Source organism: Sceloporus occidentalis, unplaced genomic scaffold (assembly GCF_023333645.1).
Source record: "Sceloporus occidentalis isolate IW3139 unplaced genomic scaffold, rSceOcc1.0.p SCAF_4, whole genome shotgun sequence".
Taxonomy (NCBI): Eukaryota; Metazoa; Chordata; class Lepidosauria; order Squamata; family Phrynosomatidae; genus Sceloporus; species Sceloporus occidentalis.
This window is the reverse complement of record NW_028316984.1, coordinates 60,998,138-61,021,026: the sequence shown is the minus strand read 5'-3', so window position 1 is coordinate 61,021,026 and position 22,889 is coordinate 60,998,138. Positions and strand designations below refer to the sequence as shown.

Sequence of the window (22,889 nt, the reverse complement as noted above, 5' to 3'; positions counted from 1 at the left end):
CAGAGGCGACAGTATTGGTCAATGACCTCGACTCAACACCTTTTGCACTTTCCAGGGACACGAGACAAGGATGCCCATTGTCACTCCTCCTATTTGCACTCACAATAGAGCCCTTGTCTAACATAATTCAGCATAATGCTGTTATCACTGGCCTTTGCATCAACAACCAACACCATAAGGTTGTACTTTATGCTGATGATGTGTTGATTTTTTATCATGCCCAGAATTATCATTTCTGCCTCTAAATAGGACAATGGAGACTTTGGGTAGTTAAGATCTAAAAGAATTTAGAAGCAACTACAGTCGTTAATCTTTTAAAAAAACTTTTGAGTGTTGCAAAAGTGTTTAAAAAAAGAATAAAAAACCCAAAAGTTTTAAGCTACAGGCCAGCACAGGTGTGACTGGCTCCAGTTATTCAACAATTCAATACACTTCACTCTCATGCAGAAATATGCTTTTTCCATCACTATTAGAATCATAGAATCGTAGAGTTGTAAGAGACCACAAGGGCCATCCAGTCCAACCCCCCTGCCATGCAGGAACTCTCAATCAAAGCATCCCCGACAGATGGCCATCCAGCCTCTGCTTAAAGACCTCTAAGGAAGGAGACTCCACTACACTCCGGGGAAGTGTGTTCCACTGTCGAACAGCCCTTACTGTCAGGAAGTTCCTCCTAATGTTGAGGTGGAATCTCTTTTCTTGTAGCTTGCATCCATTGTTCTGGGTCCTGTTCTCTGCTCAAGAAAACCAAATATTTAGGCTGATACCTGGAAAGCCCTTACTCTGATGAGTCTTGTATTTGAAAAATGGTGCCTCTCCTGTTCAGATTTTCGTCTGAGCCAAGACAAGACTAATTCTTTTTTAATGACAGGTCTCAAAGCCAACAACAAAGCAGTACTTTAATCAATTTGCACACACTTTCATTCAAGTATATGAAATAACTAGCCAAGCATGATCTACTTGGCTAGTATTTCTTAAATTCATAGAACTGTAAGGTATCCCAAGCCCTTGTCAATTCCCAGTGCAGGAATTCACAGCTCTGAATCAGCATAATGCCTTTAATGCACTGCAGTAGTAAAAGTATTCACATAATCTTACCACTTGTGAAAGAAGTGGTACCTTCTAGATATAATGGATTATAACTCCCACCACTGGAGCTGTAATTTAGCATATCTGGAACATAAGGCTCAGGGAGTCTGCCAGAGATACTGGAAGGATACTAACATGTGATGTGGATTGAGTAACAGAGTGGACCTTTTCCTATTGACTCCAGGTGGGTGGTTTTCCCTGATGGATAAGCTGCATTTGGCTCCCAGTAACAAAGGCAATGGCCTGTTACAGACTGCCAAAATAAAGCTGCTTCGGGTCTCTTTGGAAGTATGCTATTTAAATGATGCATGGGTCCTAAGAGTCTGGAGGTCGCGCCAAAGCCATACTCCATTCCTAAGCACCGGAGTGCAGCTTTGGTGCAGCTTCCAGACTCTTAGGGTGCATGCATCATTTAAACAGCATACCTCCAAAGAGACCCGAAGCAGCTTTATTGTGAGCAAAGAGCCTAAAGATCCCAGATACTTTTTTGAAAAATGAAAAATTGATTAAAAAAACATATCATTGTTTTTTAAAAAAGACTTTGTACTAATGAATGTTTACCATCTTACAGGAGGAAGCAAAAATGATGAAAGATGGGAAAGTTTTCAGAGTTATCCAAGACAACTGTTGGGATCCAGAGGTTCGAATCAAACAGATGGACCAATCAGGTATCATCAATATGAACCTGGATGACAACACAGATCCAGTAGGAGACATGCAGCTTCTAAGGGAGTAGATACACTGCAGAATTAAAGTAGTTTGACACCACTTTAACTGCCATCCATTATCACATCTGTCTCCTACAGAACCCTGGCATTTGTAGTTTGGTGATGCACCAGAGCTCTCTGCCAGATCAGACTGAATACCTCACCAAACTACAAATCCCAGGATTCTGTAGGATAGAGGGATGCAGTTAAAGTGGTGTCTAATTATGCAGTGTGGATACACCCTAAAAAAGGTTGGGGCAACTGCTTGCTCTCTGCTGGGGCAATGACAACAGGCCCCATTTTTTGCACTTAGGAATTCCTTGCAGCCCACACCAACTGACAAATTACCCCACCCCACACCCCCCACACCCCCCACACCCCCACCCCAAAATTAAAAGTACTGGTTTTGTACTTCTGGTTTGGAAAAATGATTACTGTATATACTTGACTATAAGTTGACCTCATGTATAAGTCAAGGACAGGTTTTGGGGCCACAATTATGGAATCATAGAATCATAGAGTTGGAAGAGACCACAATGGCCATCCAATCCAACCCGCTGCCATACAGGAAATCACAATCAAAGCATCTCCGACAGATGGCCTTCCAGCCTCTGTTTAAAGACCTCCAAGGAGGGAGACTCCACTACACTCCAAGGGAGTGTGTTCCGCTGTCGAACAGCCCTTACTGTCAGGAAGTTCCTCCTAATGTTGAGCTGGAATCCCTTTTCCTGGAGCTTGCATTCATTGTTCCAGGTCCTAGTCTCTGGATCAGCAGAAAACAAGCTTGCTCCCTCAATACGATATCCCCTCAAATATTTAAACAGGGCTATGATATCACCACTTAACCTTCCTTTCTCCAAGCTAAACATCCCCACCTGCCTAAGTCATTCCTTATAGGACATGGTTTCCTGACCCTTCACCATTTTAGTTGCCCTCCTTTTGGATTTTGACATGACCCGTGGATAGGTGGAGTGTAAAACCTAGAGGCTCCTTCAGTGTATGTGAGCAGCAAGAGGGAAGCAGCAATCAGTACAAGGCTTCAGTGTTTCAGCCCTCACTCTGAGACAGCAAAGCATGCAGGTGAGGGACTGTTAAATAAACAGCAATCAATCAATCAATGACCAAGGATTCTATCTGCTTGGCTCAGGAGAGAAAGAAACTGCATGGGGAAATCTGAAAGAGCTGCTATTACATCACCATACTGACCCGTAAATAAGCCAACCTAGGATTTTGGGGTCAATTTTTGGCCATAAATTTTTAGACTTACAGACTAGTGTATATGTTACATATTAAAGAGTGCCCTGTTTAAAAGGTGAACTTTGCAGGTACAGGAAAAAAAAGAGGCATCTGGAGAGAGTCTTGGGTGAGGGACTGAGATGCAGTTCAAAACATCTAGAATCTAAACATTCTGAGCTACATGCAATCCCTTAACAGTGGCCACCCTCACCTGGAAACTGAAATCCCAAACATCTGGAAGGCCAAGGATTCCTCACCTGTGCTGTAAATGACTCTTTACCAGAATAGTCCTCATTATTTTTCAGAATATATTAAGGTAGGCCAGTTAATATGAAAAAAGGGGAGGACCCACAATGATCTGTGACACCCTAAGAAAGAATGGCACTTCATTGACAACAGTTGATTTAAACAGGCACAAAACTGAGAACACGGTGAACATATGTGCACACTGAACAGACTGCAGGACACACCTTTAATCTCAGGATATTAAATTCCATTGAAACTGACACCAAATAGTCACACTTACCTATTTGTTATCATACTTCTCTGCTGTCCATATGTAGAAACTGAAGCATCAGTGCCTATTTCTTAATATCCACTGCCACCTTTTACAGTTCTATTGAAATCTCAGATTATAGGCACAGGATTGATTTAAATGTTAAAATACATATGTTATTTATTGCTTATTTATATTTTAGGATGCTCAGTTTTATAGAAGCTTACAAATTATCAATGTTTTAAACGCAGAATTTCTACAAAAAGTTTTTTTCTAATTAACTATTCACCATTAAACTCAATTGCAGTCCTACTGTTGTCACAACATGGCAAAACCGCTGATTTCACCATTCCACCCCCATAACGTACAGCATTGGTTCCCAAACTTTTTACCCTTCTCACCTGCTTTACATTTGTGTGTGGGCATCCCACCCACCCTGATCAACATAGTCTATGAATAAAAATCTTTTGTTTGTTTAGTGTGCAGATTTCAATCCACACATTCATGTATATTCATATTTCAACATTTTGTACAGAAATAGCCCTCTTTCGCCTCCTTCCTCAGGCAGAGACTCCAAGCACCCTCCTTGCTTTTCTCTTCCCCTTCTGGTCAGAAAAGTTTTGGAAAGCAGATGAGGAGAAGAGGAGAATAGGGCCTCCAAGTATTTTACCCCACTGAGCAACTCTCAGATTCAGACCTGGAACTATTGGGAGAATAGTCTGGGCATTCTTCAAGAGCAATTCACTGGTGTTAGATTATGTTGTTTATTATATTAATTTGTATCCCAACTTTCTTCCAAAATTGGGACCCAAAGTGGCTTACTGTCTAAAAACGTAGAATTAAAAACTTACATAAATAACAGTTAAAATGGAATTAAAGTATTGTAAAATTAAAACAGAGGCCAGATCTGGCATCTCAAGGAATGGGTGCAGGTGGCACACGTTTTAAATGTACAAAGGCACGCTTGATCATTGTAGAAACCTGGGCCTCAAGGCTCAAAGCTGAGTCCAGGAGTGCTCCCAAACTGTGAACCTGTGTCTTCAGAAGGAGTGTAACCCCATCTAACACAGGCTGAATCCCTATTCCCTGATATGCTTCTGACTGACCAGGAGCACCTCTGTCTTGTCTTGGCAGGGGGGTGCACTCGACGGCCCCTATGGTCTCTTCCAACTCTATGATTTTATTATTCCATGAATACAATGCTTATTATCCTGAATGGGAAATATCATTAGTTTCAAAAGATGGAAACACCATCTGTTGGCAATATTGGCAGTGTTATGTTTCAGCATATTTTTTTGTTCCAAAGATGGCTTCTGAAGTGATCCCTTTTGCTGTAAATGTGTGAAAATTTGTTCAAACTCAGTGTGCATTGATTCCATTACACAATATCATGAACCAAGGCTCTCTCTGAGAAGCTGCATTGCATGAGTTTTTCAGCCAGTTGCAAGAATGATCTATTTGGATTCAGGGCCTGGAAGATTACTTTTTGAAAGCAACTTGTTTCCATATTTGGAAGGCATTATTGGGAGGATGTAACTGTTATATGACTTGTTGCATTGGACATTGTTCTTCTGTTACTTTCATGTATGTATGTATGTATGTATGTATGAAGGAAAATCTCCTTCAGGTTGATCAGAGTGATATAAAGAAGAATCCCTGTCAAAATGCTTATTAAAATTCCCTTTAAAAAGTAGAATTCAAATTTAACTACAAACTATTGATTGGTACACTATAAGTAATTGCTTATTAAGTTATTTAATAAGTAATTTAACTCATACACATTATATATTATATTATATTATTACATTATATTATTTGAAATGAAGTATTGTCAGTCTCTCATCCTCTGCAAAAATAATCAATTGCACTTAATATATAGAATAATCCTTGGATTAGCTGCATATTCTTAACCGCTTGTACATATTCTGTTCAACAGGAGTCACTGTCCAAGTCCTTTCTACAGTGCCTGTCATGTTTAGCTATTGGGTAAGTAAATTTAGAATAGTATATTCCAAAAATTAAGAGCAGCATATGCTAAAAAGGAGGCAGTAATCTTGAAGCTAAATCCAATGTTATTTCCAACTAGAGTAGACTCATTGCAATCAATTAGACTTATATGTATTATCCTACTAGAGAGGCAGGCTAGCTCCAACAGGAGCCCTCCCTCCAGTCCCTCTCCCCTGATCCAGGTGGAGGTGGAGAAGAACTGCTGGCCCTCATCCCCTTCCCATCCACCACTCCCTTCTCCTTTTGTGTCAGTTCTTTTTAGATTGTAAGCCTGAGGGCAGGGAACTGTCTAATTAAAAAGATTGTATGTACAGCTCTGTGTAAATTTACAGCGCTTTATAAATAAAGGTTAATAATATAAAATAAATTCTCATTCTCATTGGGATTAACATTGAATTAGCCCTGGAAATTATTAAATAAGTCCAGGGCATTCAAGGAAATATTTTGGATTCAAACTAGGTTGCAGTTTGGCATTTAAATATGTTTAACTTGTATAGTCAGCCCTCTGTTTTTGCCAGGGGTCCATTCTGGACTACCACTACCCCATGAAAATGGAGACTCACCGATATTCAAGCCCCATATACTTGAATGGGGGAAATGCCCATGAATGAGCACAGGGTACATGCCATGGGGTTGCTCCCCACTGAAAATAACAGAAGTCGCCCCTCCATGAATATTCAAGACCGTGGACCTCAAGTCCGTGAGAAATGAGGGGCAAATGTATTCATTTATTGTATTTAAGTAACCAAGCATAGGACTCCAGCTTAATACCTAAAAGAGACATGTATTTCTCTAGGGAAAATTCTGAATACAGTCGGCCCGCGGTATTTGCAGGGGATCTGTTCATGAACGCCACCACACAGATACCAAAATGTGTGGATGTTGAAGTTCTTGTGTCCCCAATGATGGCTTATGCACTTGGCCGTACTGCTATTAGGAACAACAGAACTTCAATGGTGGTCTGTGCACATGGCTGCGCCACCATTAGGGACAGCCCCCATTATCCCCAGTTGCGGTGTGGCATTAGTTGTGGCTGCCGCATTAGGGACAATGAGACTTAATGATGGTGTGGCTGCCTGCACATACTGCCACAGGACAATGGGGGCTGTCCCTAATGTCAGTGCAGCCACATGCCTGTGCCACCCTTAGGGACAATGCAGGATTGCCATCTGTGGATGCTTGGATCCATGGATGGCAAGTTCATGGATACTGAGGGCCAACTGTAATCAATTAGAGAGGGGAAATTCCAAGAAGAATGCATTTTTAGAACCTCAGTTATTCCAGCTAATGTTTTAAATTCATCTTGCATGTTTCTCAACAGATTTATCAAATGCTAGATAGTCTAGATAGCCTAGATTTTTAATTTGGTAATTTTCTTGCATTGTATGGCTGATCTCTGTAGTGATATTAGATCACTGTGTACAAACAATATGTTTACAAAATGTTATATGTGGAAAAATGATTTAACTAACCAATTTATATAGTCCTATAATCTTATATTCCCTGCAGTATTTCACATTTCATAATTTGTTCTGAAATTTTTTCAGCTAGCTAACTTTAACATGCTCTAGGAAAAACTTTGTAAGATAATGGATTTTCATTGTTATGCATTCAGATATATCATAGGACAGGGATAGGCAACCTTTTTGAGCCAGGGGCCGGGTTGCTGTTACTCAGACAACTGGGGGGCCGAAGCCAAAAAACAAATAATTAAATAATTTTGTTTAAAAATTAAATAAATAAATAAACCGGGACAAATGTAGGACAAAAATTTCAAATGGAGGACACTTTTATTAAAAAATGGAGGGCACGCTAAAAAATTTGCTGATTTTTTAAAAAATGTTAATATAAATGCATGTTTTGGAGGCTTCTATAGACAATTGCCCCCCTTGCCCGCCACTTGCCCCCCTTGCCCGCCTCCTCCTGATAGGCCAAAGGCCCCACGCCCTCACGCAACAGGCCAAAGGCTCCGGCGGCAATCGGCAGCAGGACTGGGCTGGGGCCGGTCCCAAGGCCTTGCCGGGCTGCATCCGGCCCGCGGGCTGCAGGTTGCCTACCCCTGTCATAGGATGACTAATGCTGAAAAGGTCAATGTAGGAGTAAGGACACATAGGATTTAGGTGCATGATTCTTAAAGGTATCACAGAAGATTTCATTGGCATCAATCCAAATAGAGTAGTCCCATTTAATCAATGGGAGTTTGAAAGTCAGTGCTCATGTAACTTTTATTGATTCAGTGAGTCCATTCTAGTTAGGATTAACAAGTGGATTTGGGCTCTCATATCTGTGCAGCTTGGTATTGTCCATATTTCTTGTAAAGCCATAATTGATTGATTGTCAGGTCAAATTCCAGTAGAGGTTTAAAAATGTATACTTGGAAGAAGGTGCTTCCAGGAGCAGCAAAGCACAAAAGGAAAGGAAGCAATCCTATGCTTAATTTATGGTAGGTAGACAGTTTTAGAATTTGATGCTTCATATCTCAGATCACAGCTAGTGGTTCAACCTATAAAAGCTGTACTGTTCCACATTGCAAGGATTCAAACGGGCATGGTTCCTCCAACAGATCTTTTACTCTTGTTTATGCGTTTGTTTTACATGCTTCATCCTCATGTTCTTCACAGTATTGTCTTCTAAGAGTCCTACTACTTATTTATACATCCAGCCTTTATGTTCTGCTCCGAGTTTAAAAGCCACATTTTACATTTTAAATTATTCTTCTGTTAATAATTCTTACCAGGCCAAACCACACGATACCCTAGACCTTTGCCAATTATTAAACAATGATTTAGCTGCTACAGTAATGAAGTACCCAAAGAGGTTCATTGGCCTTGGCACACTCCCCATGCAAGCTCCAGACCTGGCTGTGAAGGAAATGTATCGCTGTGTGAATGAACTTGGATTTCCTGGTGTCCAGATAGGATCTCATGTGAATGACTGGGACCTGAATGCCCCAGAGCTATTTCCAATCTATGCTGTGAGTAGACATCCTCTTGTTTCTAAGAAAGTGATGTGGAAGTCTCTGTGGTAATAGTAGAACTGTATTCTGAAACAAAATCAAAAGCACAGGAATGGAATCTTAAACGGAAATGGAAATAGTATTTATGTTGGTGCTGAAGTTGGGTAGTGCTCAAATAATCATAGCTAGCACTGTTGACTGGACTTTGAACACAATATGCTCCAGTGTAGATGGTGGTGGACTTTTAACTCTTGATGTATCACCTGCATCAGAAGGAAAACCATGGAATCCTGCACAAATCATCAAACATGGTCTTCAAATTTATTATATTACCATTGTTGCTGGTACTGCCACTTGTCAGCATCATCAATAATCAATCATTCATCATCATTAATTTAGCACTATGTCTACATGTTTCTAATCTGGTACCCTATACTGCCATGGCTTTCGGTGCAGTTCTTTTCATATAGAATTAATCTCTGGTTCCAAGGTTAAGAATACTACATGGTTCATCATTATGTCACTTGGTTTCAAATACAAAAGAAAAGTCTCCATCATTCCTGCCAAGCAAAGTTCATTCCAAAGCATTCCAGGTTACCATCTAAAAACCAAATGTGAAAGAAATCACAGTATATGAGATGACTGTGATTGTCATTTCAAGCAAGACAATCTACCCATTTTGTAGGATTCAAACAACAGAAGGAACGGGGAGGGGAGGTGTTACAAGAGGCTCCATTGTTCTAGCCTGGTAATGTAAGAGTGAAAGTAGGTGTATGTGTAAATAATAATTCCCTAACAGTATAATTATTATTCTTGTATTATTTATTATTAATTCATTAAAACTCTGGTCCTTCACATTTTGAAAGTGACAGCTTTATTGCCTGGAATATACTATCTTTAATATTTATCAATCACTTCCTTTTTCTCATTAATTTAAGGCTGCTGAACAATTAAACTGCTGCCTCTTTGTGCATCCCTGGGATATGCAGACAGATGGAAGGATGTCTAAATACTGGTTTCCCTGGCTAATAGGTTAGTAGTGGTGTGGTGTAACCTCAAACCCAAGGGAGGTAAAATAATGTTTATAGCCAAGACTCTGCAAATGAAACACAAATGAAATGTAGAAGAAATATGTTTCTTTCACATTCTCTTAAAGTATGGTTACAGCCATAAAACATCCAGAAGTATGTAGTATATGATATATTACAATTAGTAAAATTGCTAATTAATTAGGAAACTGAAACAGAATTTGATTTTATCAAGCGATGGTTGTAACTCATGCACTGCATGACTGAATTAATAGTTTTTGGTGGCCATAGCAGTGAGTGATGTGGCCAAGCACATGCAGTAAACATATGACTGGAATGTAAAAGGCTACAACTTTGTTGGCATAGCTTGAAGAGGCTTAGCCCAATACTGGGTACAGATCTGAGCATTAGACAAATCATTTGCTGATGAACAGAAGCCCACTCCCCGCTGCATGCTAGGGGTGGGATCTATATAATGACAACAGTGGTATCTCACACAGATGGGTCCCAGAGCCCTCTACACCAAGGTCTCTTAAGGAGACTCCCAACACAGTAATGCAGGACTAGTTTCCCAAACTGAATCCTGTGCCATGTCAAAACCACCTAACAATGGAAAACAGTATTGATACAAACATATTCAGCCATTAATCTTAGTAATTAAAGCCAAGGGAGAGAGGATGGGATACACTGAAAGCCCAATGAAGGGAAGGTAACATGAAGTTTCCAAATTTGGACTAAGCATTTGGAGGACAACCTACCCTGCTGGAACAGATAGGGAATTTCCCTGTCTAGGTATGCCTAAGCAAGTCTTCCCAACATAATAGTTGGCCCACTCTACCTGTCCTCCAGAATATCCATGAAAAACATGGCTTTCTGGGATGAAGGAGGATAAAGAGGAGGACAGTGCCAGTGTGCACCTGGACCACAACTCTGCGCTTCTGTTTTACTTTCACCAAATTGGGATCTAGGGACCTACACTGTTCTAAATATCTAATGACACAACGCTGACTTTAACAGTTGAGCAAAACAAAATTCCTTTAGAGTAAAATAGGCAACTTAAACTTACAGATGCTGCTGGACTCTAACTCTCAGAACCCTTCAACATTCGGTATGCTGGCTAAGACTGATGAGAATTGCCACCCAACAACCTTTAGAGAGTCATAGTTGCCTGCCACTGATCAAGAAAAAGAGAGAAGAATTTTGTGCTTAAAAAGATCTGTTTCCCACACATATTGATTGCCTAGACTCACCCTGTTCAATAACATATTTTTTTCCAGCTGCAGTAAATAAAACATTGGAAATATTTCTGTAGGGTGGCAGCTCACCGTGGTGGCAATAATAAATCAAATGTGCAAGTGTCATGGAGTTTCCACACCAGTACCACACTTTCTCATAAATAGCTTGACCAGTATGACAAATGGCTTTTTCAGATTATGGCTTGTCACATTTCAGTGTTTTTGGTATCTTAAGATAAGTTGAAAGGAGAAACTTCAAGATACATTGCTACCTCCATCTGTGTCTCTAACCAACAAAGCCCAGAAATGTCTCTGTGGTGTAGCATCATTATGCTCAGTTTTTCAGCATGTAACAGCCAATAAAATGGAGTGGCGACAGGGAAATCCTTACTTTGATAATATTATGTCATTAATAGTGATATACAAGATACTAGGTTACTTTTTACTAGACATTAGAGGCTATGCTATTGTCTGTTCTAGCTGGTGGATTCGGGGAATTGGAGTCCTCAAAAGTAACATTTCCCGGTTCTGCACAGAAGAGTGAATTGATATCCACACAATTAAACCTGAGCTTAAGTTACTTATTTAGACAATCGGATTCCACAGTAATTGTAAGGAAAGATAAATACTATGGAATCTGATTCATTGTAAAAAATAATAATAATAACTGAAAGACTTTTGAAATTATCATGCATAAAGGTGCAGTAGACATTATTAATATTTTCTAACTCTTTCTTGTTAATAGGCATGCCTTCAGAAACAACCATTGCTATTTGTTCAATGATTATGGGAGGGGTTTTTGAAATGTTCCCCAGACTGAGAGTTTGCTTTGCCCATGGAGGTATGTATCAAATAGTTTTATGGCTCAGAATGATTACAATACAACAGAGAAAGAGAAAAACAATTGCTAGGGTCAAAAGCAGAAGAGAGGATACAGTGGACCCTTGTTATACGCTGGGGTTTGGTTCCAAGATCTGCCGTGTATAACAAAATCCGTGTATGCTCAAGTCCCATTAAGTATAATGACATAGCAAAATGGTGTCCCTTATAAAAATGGAAAATCAAGGTAAATTTATACTTTTTTGGAACATTTTCAAACCGTGTATGTTTAAATCCGTGTATAAAAAATCCGTGTATAAGAAGGGCTGACTGTATTTTTTTTTTTAGCCTGTTTGAAGTTCCTAGAGACATTTGGGTTTCTACCATGTGAAACAAAATAAACATATAAAATAAAATAAACTGGAAAATGTGAATGATGGATCTGATGCAATTTTAGTCTAGCTGAGCACAAGTGTTTTTAAGCAGACTACTCCACATGGCCAACTCTTATAAATCAACAGAACAATACAGATGTTTATTCAGAAACAAGTTCCACTTTTAATCTCTGATTGAACTGTACTCTTGGAACTCTTTAATGAGAATAAGACTCACCACACTTACCTGGACATAGTTCTTAGTAAAAATGAATATGGTTGCACTGGGTAAAGTATACATTCTAGATCAAAATGTGCTACAAGAAAAGGACAAGGATGCAGGATGCACCAAGAGAACTAAAAGACAATATCATGTAGTTAGCTAGGTAAGTGAAAACACTGGCCCAAAATACATGATCAAGAGAAAAGACCAAAGGGAAAATATTATCCTGGCAACAGGAAACAGTTGCAGAAGAAACAATTCTAAGGACTTTATTACATGAGGCTGCTGCCAAAGCAGAATTACAGCAGGATGGTAGCATCTGTGATTGTACCTTATCACACAACATTGTGTCTGTCCTGTAGCTGCTTCATCTTCCATCTGTTCCCAGAGCGCTCCTTTTCATTGATAGGCAACACCCATCAGTGCCTCCCGAAGACATTGCTTTTCCACTATGGATTAACGTTTGATAAGTTCCTCCTGCTGCAGTACCAATATGGAGGTAGTCAAATGGTGCAAGTGGGCACGATTATATTCCTCTCCCCCTTCCTCATACTATTTCCATGCACACTGTTTTCCTATTCTTTTTTCCAGTTTATTTTATTTTATATGTTTATTTAATCAACTGCTGTGACTGTGCAATTGAAAAATTTAAATATACAGACTGAAGGGCACTCTGGGAAGGTCATAGGGAAGGAAGGCAGAATTATGTAGGCTGGCATGCAGAAAACAGAACCCGGGGCTTTAGCAGCACAATGGCACTTGTGAACAAATGACTATCCCCAATCCAGTATATTTGTGTTACCTACACTAACACAATTGTGATGTCATAGCAACCTGGTGGATGACTTTGGATCTGTCACTCCCTCTTAGATTTTTCTACCTCATAGGGTTTTTGTGAGACTACAAATGGGGAGCAGGAAAGACCTATGTATTTTGCCTTGAGCTCTTTAAAGGAAAGATAAGCTATCAATGTATAAATAAATAAAGCCAGTTTTAAAAAAATCAATATTTCAGTGTGTCCCCAGATTACTAGATGCATTCACTGAGACAGGGATAATGTATAATGTATTTTTATTTTCAGGTGGTTCTTTTCCTTACACACTTGGGCGTATTTCTCATGGATTCAATGTGCGACCTGACTTGTGTGCAGTACATAATAATATTGATCCAAAGAAATACCTTGGTTCGTTCTACACCGACTCACTTGTCCACGATGCACATGCTCTGAAGCTACTGACAGATATAGTGGGAAAGGTGAGTGAGAGTACCATATTGTGGCCCAAACCCCCATGACCCCTGGTGATGCCCCTGGTGGAGGTCTCTTGATATTGTGGAAGTACAACTCCTATCATCTTTCACTAGTGGTTAAGCAAATTAAGACTGCTAAAAGCTACAGTCCAACAAATGTGGTGGTCAACATGCTCTGTACCTGGAGCTATCTATCTTCATAAAGGACTGAGTGAGTTAGCATGTAAGACTGAAGGTTGTTCAAAAAAAAAGTGCTGATCTGCTTCCACTGAAGCCTGAAAAAACGTATTTGTGCTAGAATTATACTATGATACGACCTGCAGTGAGAAAAAAATGGTTTCTGTCCTCTAAAGATGCATACATTCTATGAATTGTTAAATTAGACTATTGCTGTATCTCTCTATTGTTTAAATGGCTGGCTATAGAACAGGTGGAATAATTATGGTAATTCTTTGCCACTAGAAAAACAATTAAACACTCAAGCTTGTATGGGTTGATATAAGGACCTGTGTTCTTGTTAGAAAGGAATGCAAGCATGTCAAGCCATCTCTCTCCCATTACATTTGATCTAATTAGTATTAGTGTGAAGTAAGAGAATGTAAGATTTATCACATTAAAATATTTTTTTCATTGGGAAACCATCTTTTATATGTCAGATATGTTTCCTCTTGATATTTGCCCCAGTAAATGTAAAAAAAGGGTAGAGGAATCTTGTGGCTGTGTAATACAATAGGCACAAAGGGATGGGAAGTGAAAGCATTTTTTTATAATATACATTTTCCATTCAAAGATTACAGTATCTTACAAAAAGCTGAATTGGTCCTTTGACACAAGAATGTAGAGCATTTATTTTAGAAACCCCATGGTGACACCTGCAGGAGACACTGTGAATGAACATAAATATTTGTCAGAAGGCAAAAGGGAAAAGTGTCCTACAGGCAGTGTAAGCTGAGTAACAAAACAGGGGCATCACAGACATGCTCCACAATTAAATAAATATAAAATGTAGAAGTAGCAGTTTGACATTTAAAAAGAACCCAAATGTATAAATTTGTTCTCATTTAGTAAGAAACAGATGTGTCTAAATTTATCACTTAAGTACTATGCTTTGGTGTAGTTTTGCTAGTGTGTCAAAACCAGCAAGATTTCAAGTTCAGAAAAACCTGGTACCACATGTCCCCCTGCCTCCACTGTTATGGTGGCCATCAAACCTGCAAACTCTCTTGAATGCCTCTTTTCTGCGCAAAAAAGGGAAATGATTTGTCTGTCTTATAAGTGTCCATGAACAGCATAGGCCTCCCTGCTGCATTGATGAATCTGAAAAAATAAAATAGGAGTTCGCAAAATCAGAAGTAGACTTCAGGCCACTTCCAATGTCCATGGAGTTAGAACTGGGTGGTATAAGAAGTTAGATTGTCCTATGTGAATCAAACAATGGAAATGGAAATCAAGCAATGGAAATTGCCCTGGCTGGCTTCCATAGCTAAAATATCTTTCGCTCTAAAATTGTTTAGCTTGAAAATAATTTATGTTTTGGGTGTACAGTACAAAACAATGCTACATGGAAATAATCTACTTCAGCTAAATATTAACGATGTAATTCAGATAATATATCTTTGCAGTATGTGATCTGGGAGTGGTCATATCACTGTGATCTGTTTTTGAGTTAAATTTTTGGAATACATTAATCTTGTATTGGAGGAATCTTTGATATTTTAAGACACATTTGAAAGCACTTTTAAATTATATCCCTGCAATTTAGAATTTAACTCATGGTGCAAGCAGTTAGATTGTGTATGTTTTTGCTGTAGCTACAAGATATTACTATCCGGGGTTAGAGAGATAAATATTTACCACCCAATGCTCAATGGTCTAAAGATCTTACTGTTTAGCAATACACTGACATGTTTTTGCTTACAAATGTTGGTTCTAAGAAAGTGTATTTTTAGCAATATGGGGAGGTATGTGCCTAACCTATGTTCATACCCTATGTATCACCTTTCCTTTCCTTTTTCCTTTTTCTTATTTCCTCCTTTCTTTCTATTTACGGCTGAGATTCTGCATCATCAAACATAACTACTACGACAGTGCTCTGTCATTGTAGTTATATCTGACAATACTATCCCATAAGAAATTACCTTTTCAGCCTGATGCCACGTCAACTGAAAGCTTTCTAAGGAGTTTATCACACAAGGCTAAAAAGTAGAATTAAAGCAGGATAGGCATGTTTATACCTGAATTTTATCAGGTGATGCCATGACTGAGCTGTAGCTGATCTATCCTCCACCAGTGACTGACACACATTTTTTTTCATTAACAGGCTTTCCCCATCAATAGCTGCCAATATTGTTGCTGTGGCATTAGCTCTGTGAACGATAAGCTTCCAGCAGCAATCCCAGCATTAGCCACATGATCGCCATCTTCTCCTTTCTCCCTCTTTCCTGTTCTCCCTGCTATCCCCAATCAGATTGATTTTCATTTTAAATTCCTTCCGGCCCATTGCATTGCCATAATACCTAAACTGTATAAGGAGAAACAAAAATAAAAATAAAAAACCAAAAGGCATGCTGGGTAGAGCAAAAAGGCAGAGAGGCAGGGTTAAGGAGCAGTCTGGGAAACAATCCTGTACCGGCAACAGCCACTACACCTGCAGTACTACAGTTGAAAACAAGCGATAAAGATTGCTCCCAAACCAGTACGCATGCATTTCCTTTCATTAATGTGAGAACAGAGGCTTGTGTCATAATCTCCTAAAGCACTGCAGATTGGGGAACTGGGTAATGACATCTGCAGCATTCTCCCAGTTGTGGAACACATTGAGAACAAGTAACTGTAAAGAGTCCTTTAGTTGGGACATGGCCAGGATGAAAAGGTGGGTTTCTGGGGTCATGGTTGACCGTTAACAACTGTAACGTGAATCTCCAGCAGTTATGAGCTCATAAATCCAGTTTACGATCTCATAACTACTGAACCAGTTTATATTTTAAAAATCCATTGAGATTTTCTTATGAGAGAAGAAAAAATGTGTCCCAGCAAGGTCTGGGACACTGACTAGATGAAATACCAGCTGGACGAAAATGTCTGACAGGTTGACCAGGATAATTTTTTTTACAGCAACATAATCTAATTTCAGTTACTTTTGAGCTGGATATTGCCCCAGTATTATTTTGGCAGTGGAGTCAAATATCCTGTTTGGAAATACAATAACCATAAGCAAGCTAGCTGCCATCTGTATTCACATGTGAATTTCATGCTATACAGGAAGGTGGGCTTATTTGTTTATTTAATATTTTTAATTATCTATCTTGTCACTAAGTATATGATGTAATTTACAATTTAAAATAACATGTTTGCTCCTTTGACTTCACGCTTTCCATAAAGATGCCATACATTAAAAATGTACATCCTTGGAATGCTAACAAACTATCCACTTGGTTGCTTCTGTTTTCAGGACAAAGTGATGTTGGGAACAGATTATCCATTTCCACTTGGGGAACATGAACCTGGAAAACTGATTGAATCCATGGAAGAATTTGATGAGGAAGTGAAGGTAAAGTGACTACCCTTTAAAAAATGTTTCAGTTTTGGAACTGAAACTCCTGTTTTAAAATTTCCTTTAAAAGCTGCTGGTATCAAGAGTGTGATAATTATCCCACTGGATTCTGATTCATGATTGTAATTAGTCCTGTCTTGACACATTTCTCCTAACAACATAATTAAGCAATTACTAAACCACTTCTCATTAAAACTGTGGGTAAGGTCAGATTTGAAGCTAGCATGCCCAGACCAATAACATGTTGTCAGATGTGTCTCATAGCAAATCCCTACATGAAGAAGTAGCAAATAAATCAGAATCTAAATTCCCCTCTGGAGTGCCCAGGTAATGAAGGGAATTTGGGGTACCCTCAGCGCTAGTATATTCCAGGAGCAGCCCAGAGTATTCTGGCTCCTTTGTTGCCGAGAGAAGTGTAGCCAAAACTAGACTACAAGGACCCGTTTTGTACACCAAGGGACCGGGGAATTAAGAAATGAAGTAGAGACAGGCTTCTCCAATTAAAGTCTTATTTTTATTAAAAAGGGAAAAATCACACAGCAATCACTAACACGCACACATTCATACAAGGCTCATGAAATAAGAGAAGAGGTTTGAATGGATGGCAGCAGAACTAACAAAGATCCAATTGGCTGAGGTGGCATGGGACTCGGTCGTTGAGTGAAGGATCAGGCCAGAACTAATTCAGAGAGCATAGTGACAGAATGTCCCCTTGCCTCCAAACTAGCCCCATGAGAGGAGTTTTCCAGTGGTTTTTAAGGGTGAAAACTAGCCTCTGGCAAAGATGTTTAATTGTCTGGGTGAGCTATGGACAAAGGTATTTGATTGTCTGGGATTCTTTGGGTGAGGCAATCTGGTCTGGCAACAATCAAGCAAAATGGGGAAGGAGTAAAATTGATAGCCGACTCATCAAGTGAGAGATCTTAGACAATCATTGCACATTCTTCTGACTATTGGAGGTGATGATAGTCCCATTAGCAACTCCCAAACTACCTGTCAGGCAAGTTCGACTTCAGGGATCATGGCAGCCAGCCTACCAGGGTCCATTTGAGGTCATAAGGAATACCACACACACCAAAATGCTAGAAAAATGCACTATGGCTAATAAAAGGACAACAAAAAAGAGGAGTCATTCTAGGGTTCCTAGGAAGGGAATTCCACACTCTAGGACCAGCCACCAAGAAGGCCCTATCTTTTATCTGCACTAGATTTGCCTGTGAAGAAAGTATTGGAGCTGACAAAAGAAGTTCTCCCGAGAATGTTGATTGTGTATATTGTTCAGTTTAAAAAAAATGTACTATTTATTGTTGCTACCCAATTCCAGGATAACATGAAACATTGCAGAAAATATGCTGGGGTAGCCATGTTGGCCATTTAACAAATACAATCAAAAATCCATCAGTCATACATTTATTGGCCAACCAAAATGCACAATATACTTGTTGCAAGCTTTTGAAGCTCCATGGGCTTCTTCATCAGACAAGATGTTACAAATCAAACAGGAGGGGGGGAAAACAATTGGAGATGCTAGTCAGGTGCCTGCATGTTGTTTCAATCCTCAGTAAAGATGTTATGATAGGGAGGATATCAACACTGCAGGTTACTGAAATAAGTGAAAGTGAGTTTCCCTTATTTTAAACCAGGCAGGAAAGAGACTGAGGAGAGAATGCCACTTACTGGTCTTCAAACCTAAGTGTGAAATTAAAAGTCTAGCCACCCTTCTCCCCTGTATCTTCATTGTTATGTTAATTCAGGGAAAGAAACAGCAGCAACTAAAACCTGCTACCTAGGTACCTCATTTCATAGTATTTGATAATTAATTTAAATTAATTGTTAGGCAATGACTTAAAGGCAGATGTATGGGGAAAATCATGATAAATATTGAAACATTCTTCCATCCATTATGTGTAAAAAAAACATTAGATAAATAATCTTTTCATTCCTTCTTTCTGTTGCAGGATAAGCTAATGTTTGACAATGCCCTTGCATTTTTGGATCTTGACAGAAAGCAGTTTGAATAACATTAGGACTACTACAAATATTTATGGACAATTTTAGGTGCTAACATACAACCTTACAGCTACATCTTTATGTGAATCCAGTCTAATGTCAATTTTATATATATGCATGCACACACGCACACACGCATTTGTTCTGTTTGTTAATCACTTCAATAAATATATATATTGCTTTTCTTCAAAATCTTTGTCCACTTTCGTCAATGTTGTGTGCCCTATCAGAATTAAGCCTGGCTACACAAACTTAAATCCAAATTAAATTAACTGAATAGGTCACCTCTACTTAGGACTAACAACTGGATTCAGGGTCTATACACATGGGCAGGATACCACAAGCCAACCCCATGGTATCTTGCCCATGGTTCCACCCCTGGGCCAGTGCAGCAACAGAAGGATGTTCACACACCTGCCCACCACCACACCATGAAGCCACCATTGCTGCGTGTCCCTTACATTCCCTCTGAAGGCCCCTGCCATGGGCCATAACTGCAGGAGCAGGGCACCTGGGTTCACCCACATGGCCAGATGCCCCCCTCCCAACATCACTGGCTGTGACCAGGGCCTTCAGCGAGAGTGTGGTGGCAACAGTAGGTAAGGGGGTATGTGCCTGTGTAGTCTGCTGGCTGTCAAGGCAGAGTTTCCAGGAAACTCCATTGTAAACAGCCAGTCTTTTTAGACTGTGCCAAGGGCCTTTTGGGCCAAGGTTGGCTGAAACCACCAGATTGGTGTCCAGTCTGGCCCATCCCAGCCTGGGGCTATTGCCTTGTGCTGCCCCTAGAGGACAATGCCAGGCCAGGAGAAACATGGGCTTTACGGCTCATGCATTCAGCCCCTTAGACAACAGATTTGGCAGATCCTCTTATCTGCAGGATAGAAAATTACCTCTCCCAAGTGTGAAGAATAATAGATATTATAATTACAAATGTTGATAATAAATATTCCAATTACAAATTACATCTGTGGCCCTTTGTACACATAGCTGAAGGCTAATGTTTGGGTTTTTGAACACAGAACATGGTCTTTTCCCCAGCACATCCATGCAGAGGATTACTGTGATAGACAGCAGAGCCAGACAGTCAAAACAGCCTAACATAGCCTGCATAATATTGAGAACAAGAGCTGAGGTAAAAACAAGGTTTAACAGTTTAATTGACAGAGTTTTCATAGTATAACTGAGTGTCTGAGAAAAAGAAGGCAGGAAGGAGTAATTACAGAGTTTAACAAGATTTGAAGTTGGATACAGATTGTAATACTGACAGAAGCAGCATATTTGTTGTGACAAAGAAGCCTTTTATTTAATAAACTGTTCCTGATAGTTTAAGTTCTGCCTAAACCCGTCATTTAGAGGAATGTCAGAGTCTCAGTCATGCACAAATTAAAATGCCAGGACAATATGTATATGTTTGTATATCTTTGCAGAAGCCTTTGGGCCAAAAGATGGTAAACCCATGGAAGCAGGTAAGGTGGGTGACAAAAAGAAGGCATAGCATCACAATTACACTTACAAAAGCTCTGTGCATGCCTTCATGCACACAACATATATTAGATAAAAGTATTTTGCCAGTCCATTTCTGAAGCATATTATCATTTACATTATCAGTTACACTAAAAGTCATGGCCATCCTTCAATTAATGAAACACTAAAGCGCTCCAGAAATATCTACGTAATTAAAGGTAGAGGACCTTTATAAGTCCACATCTTTTGGCCATCACCAGAAGCCACTGGGATTAGATGTTTTTGTCCTGTGGGTCCTGAATGTATAGTTTCCCTTTAAAAGTCTCGCTGCCAGCAGACTTCTCAAGGGTCCCTGCTCCCTCTCCAACCTGACCTGTCTCAGGTCTGCTGGTGCTCAAGAATCCGCACTTGTTCTGTCCACTTGCTTTGAAGTGTTTCCCCTGCGGAGTCGTCTCTGCTACAAATAGAAATTTTCCTTCATGTCCTTGCTTTCCCTTCTCTAAGGTCCAATTGATAATCTCTTCCTCTGTTGCTTAGCAACTTGATGGGCACAAGGATAATATTTTCAGAAGGGAAGGAACTGCTGCTTACTTCAGCACTGTTACAGGACAGACCTATTCACATTTAGTGTTGTTAGTTGCCTTTGAATCAACCTCGACAGGGGAATGACTTAAAGGTGCACAACAACAACCTTGGTTTTTATTGTCATGTTTGGCAGTGTGGACCCACTGCATTTACCTTCTAGGAGCCATATAAGACTGTCAGCACCTGATCTACATATTGAGTATCTGTCTTTTATATTCCACAGAAGGTAACTGTAGAAAGACAGTCTTCAGACAGAGGAGTTTATCAGACAAGGGGAATTGGAAGTATAATCCGATGGCAATCTGAATGCAATCATGGAGTTTAATGTTATTGCGTGATAGACTGCCACACGCAAATTCAGGCAAAGGCATGCTATTTTCAGGCAATGAGTTCGAACACAATGCGCATTCACATAATTGCGCTAGTGACTTTAAGTGAATGTGTTTTGGCCCCACTTTCTTTTCATTCGAATTTAAGAGACATTCTTCCCGGTTGATAAACTCCAGAGATTGTAACTATGGAAAGGCAGGGGTCAGTTTTCATTAACAGAAGTTATGCACTTTCAGATTTATGCCCCCAAACTGGCTAAAAATGTGACCCAAACACACTCCTGGGCTTAATGTCTAGATTTGGAGCTGATTTTTTTTTATTTTTTAAAAAAATACTGGGGGTGTATAAAATGGTAAACAGATGTTTTGAAGAGGCTTGGTTGTGTTTTCAGTGACTTTTTGCCCATGTTTAAAATATTGCTCTTGGATAAACTTGGGGAGCTGTCTATTTCCCATGCTATACTAGGCAGTAATCTAGTGGAGATTTGCTCCTCTGGTTTAGTCAGCCCTTCATATGCATGGTTTTTTTTCTTAATCCACAGAGTCAAGCATCCGGGGCTTGCAAATATTCCAAAAGAGTATAAATTCCAAATAGCAAACTTTGATTTTGCCATTTTATGTATGGGACACCATTTTGCAAGGCCATTGTATTTAATGGGATTGGAGCATCCACAGATTCTGGTATCCGCAGGGGTCCTGGAACCAAGGTCCACCATACTTGCTTTTCCAATAATGGTCGAGTAGGTGGAATAGTTTTTTAAAGCTTTATTGCAGTTAAAGAAAACAGCACTGGTTTTCAGCTTTGTGTGTGTTTGGTGTGTGTGTGTGTGTGTTTAATGTTACCTGCAGTGCTGCTGGCAGCAATTGCTCTGCATCGTTCCATAATTCCTTTATGGAATGGGCATTAGCAAGACTTTAGAAAAGTTTCCTCCTTCTAACCATGATGTTCCCATTCTCAAAGCACACTAGACAGTGATTCCCTCCTCATATATGCCTTCTCCCCATTCAGGTTGCAGACCCCTGCGCAATGGAAGATTTCCCCCTCCTCCAGCTTCTCTTAAATCCCTTAGCAGGGGGCTTCCTGCTTACAGAATTAGTTGTTCTTGGGAGAAAGAAACGAAGATAGGAGAAGCCAAAAGGGAGGATGTTTGGAGCAAATGTAGCCAAGGGTCCGTGGGTCCCAAGGTGTTAGCTGCTTCCCCCCAGAGCACCACAACAACTACTGAGGTTTCGGTGGACCCTGTGCCTTAAGAACAGTCCTATGCGGAAAGCATTATTGTCATGGACAGAAACCAGGCAGGCTGTCATACTGTACAGTACTACTGTCTGAGGAGGAAGATGTTGGTGAAATGGAAAATTAACGGTCATTTCAAAATCCAAACAGTGAGTTGTTCTCCTCGCAGGGCTGTGCTGTGCTCTGTTTAATCTGATTTGAGGGACACACTAGCTCTGGTCTGAAATTCTTTCATGCTACTACTATGATCATTTGGTTCTTGGAATACTGCATCTCCATGCTGTGGGATCCCGGGA

General features: G+C 39.8%; 1 protein-coding gene across 2 annotated transcripts in view; it reads left to right on the top strand.

The window, feature by feature from the left end:
• The window catches only part of ACMSD (aminocarboxymuconate semialdehyde decarboxylase), a 36,321-nt gene extending 17,215 nt beyond the window's left edge, over positions 1-19,106 (top strand). Inside the window, exons 3-10 of one of the 2 annotated variants that reach the window (XM_089523324.1) lie at positions 1,661-1,757; positions 5,465-5,514; positions 8,273-8,509; positions 9,430-9,523; positions 11,500-11,595; positions 13,252-13,424; positions 16,870-16,968; positions 18,930-19,106. In XM_089523324.1, coding sequence (XP_089379450.1) covers positions 1,661-1,757; positions 5,465-5,514; positions 8,273-8,509; positions 9,430-9,523; positions 11,500-11,595; positions 13,252-13,424; positions 16,870-16,968; positions 18,930-18,992 — 909 coding nt within the window. In that variant the 3' untranslated portion in view covers positions 18,993-19,106. Of the gene's footprint in view, positions 1-1,660; positions 1,758-5,464; positions 5,515-8,272; positions 8,510-9,429; positions 9,524-11,499; positions 11,596-13,251; positions 13,425-16,869; positions 16,969-18,929 lie in introns of those variants that run through there. The other variant, XM_089523325.1, reaches the window with a different exon arrangement.
• The last annotated feature ends 3,783 nt before the right edge of the window (positions 19,107-22,889 follow it).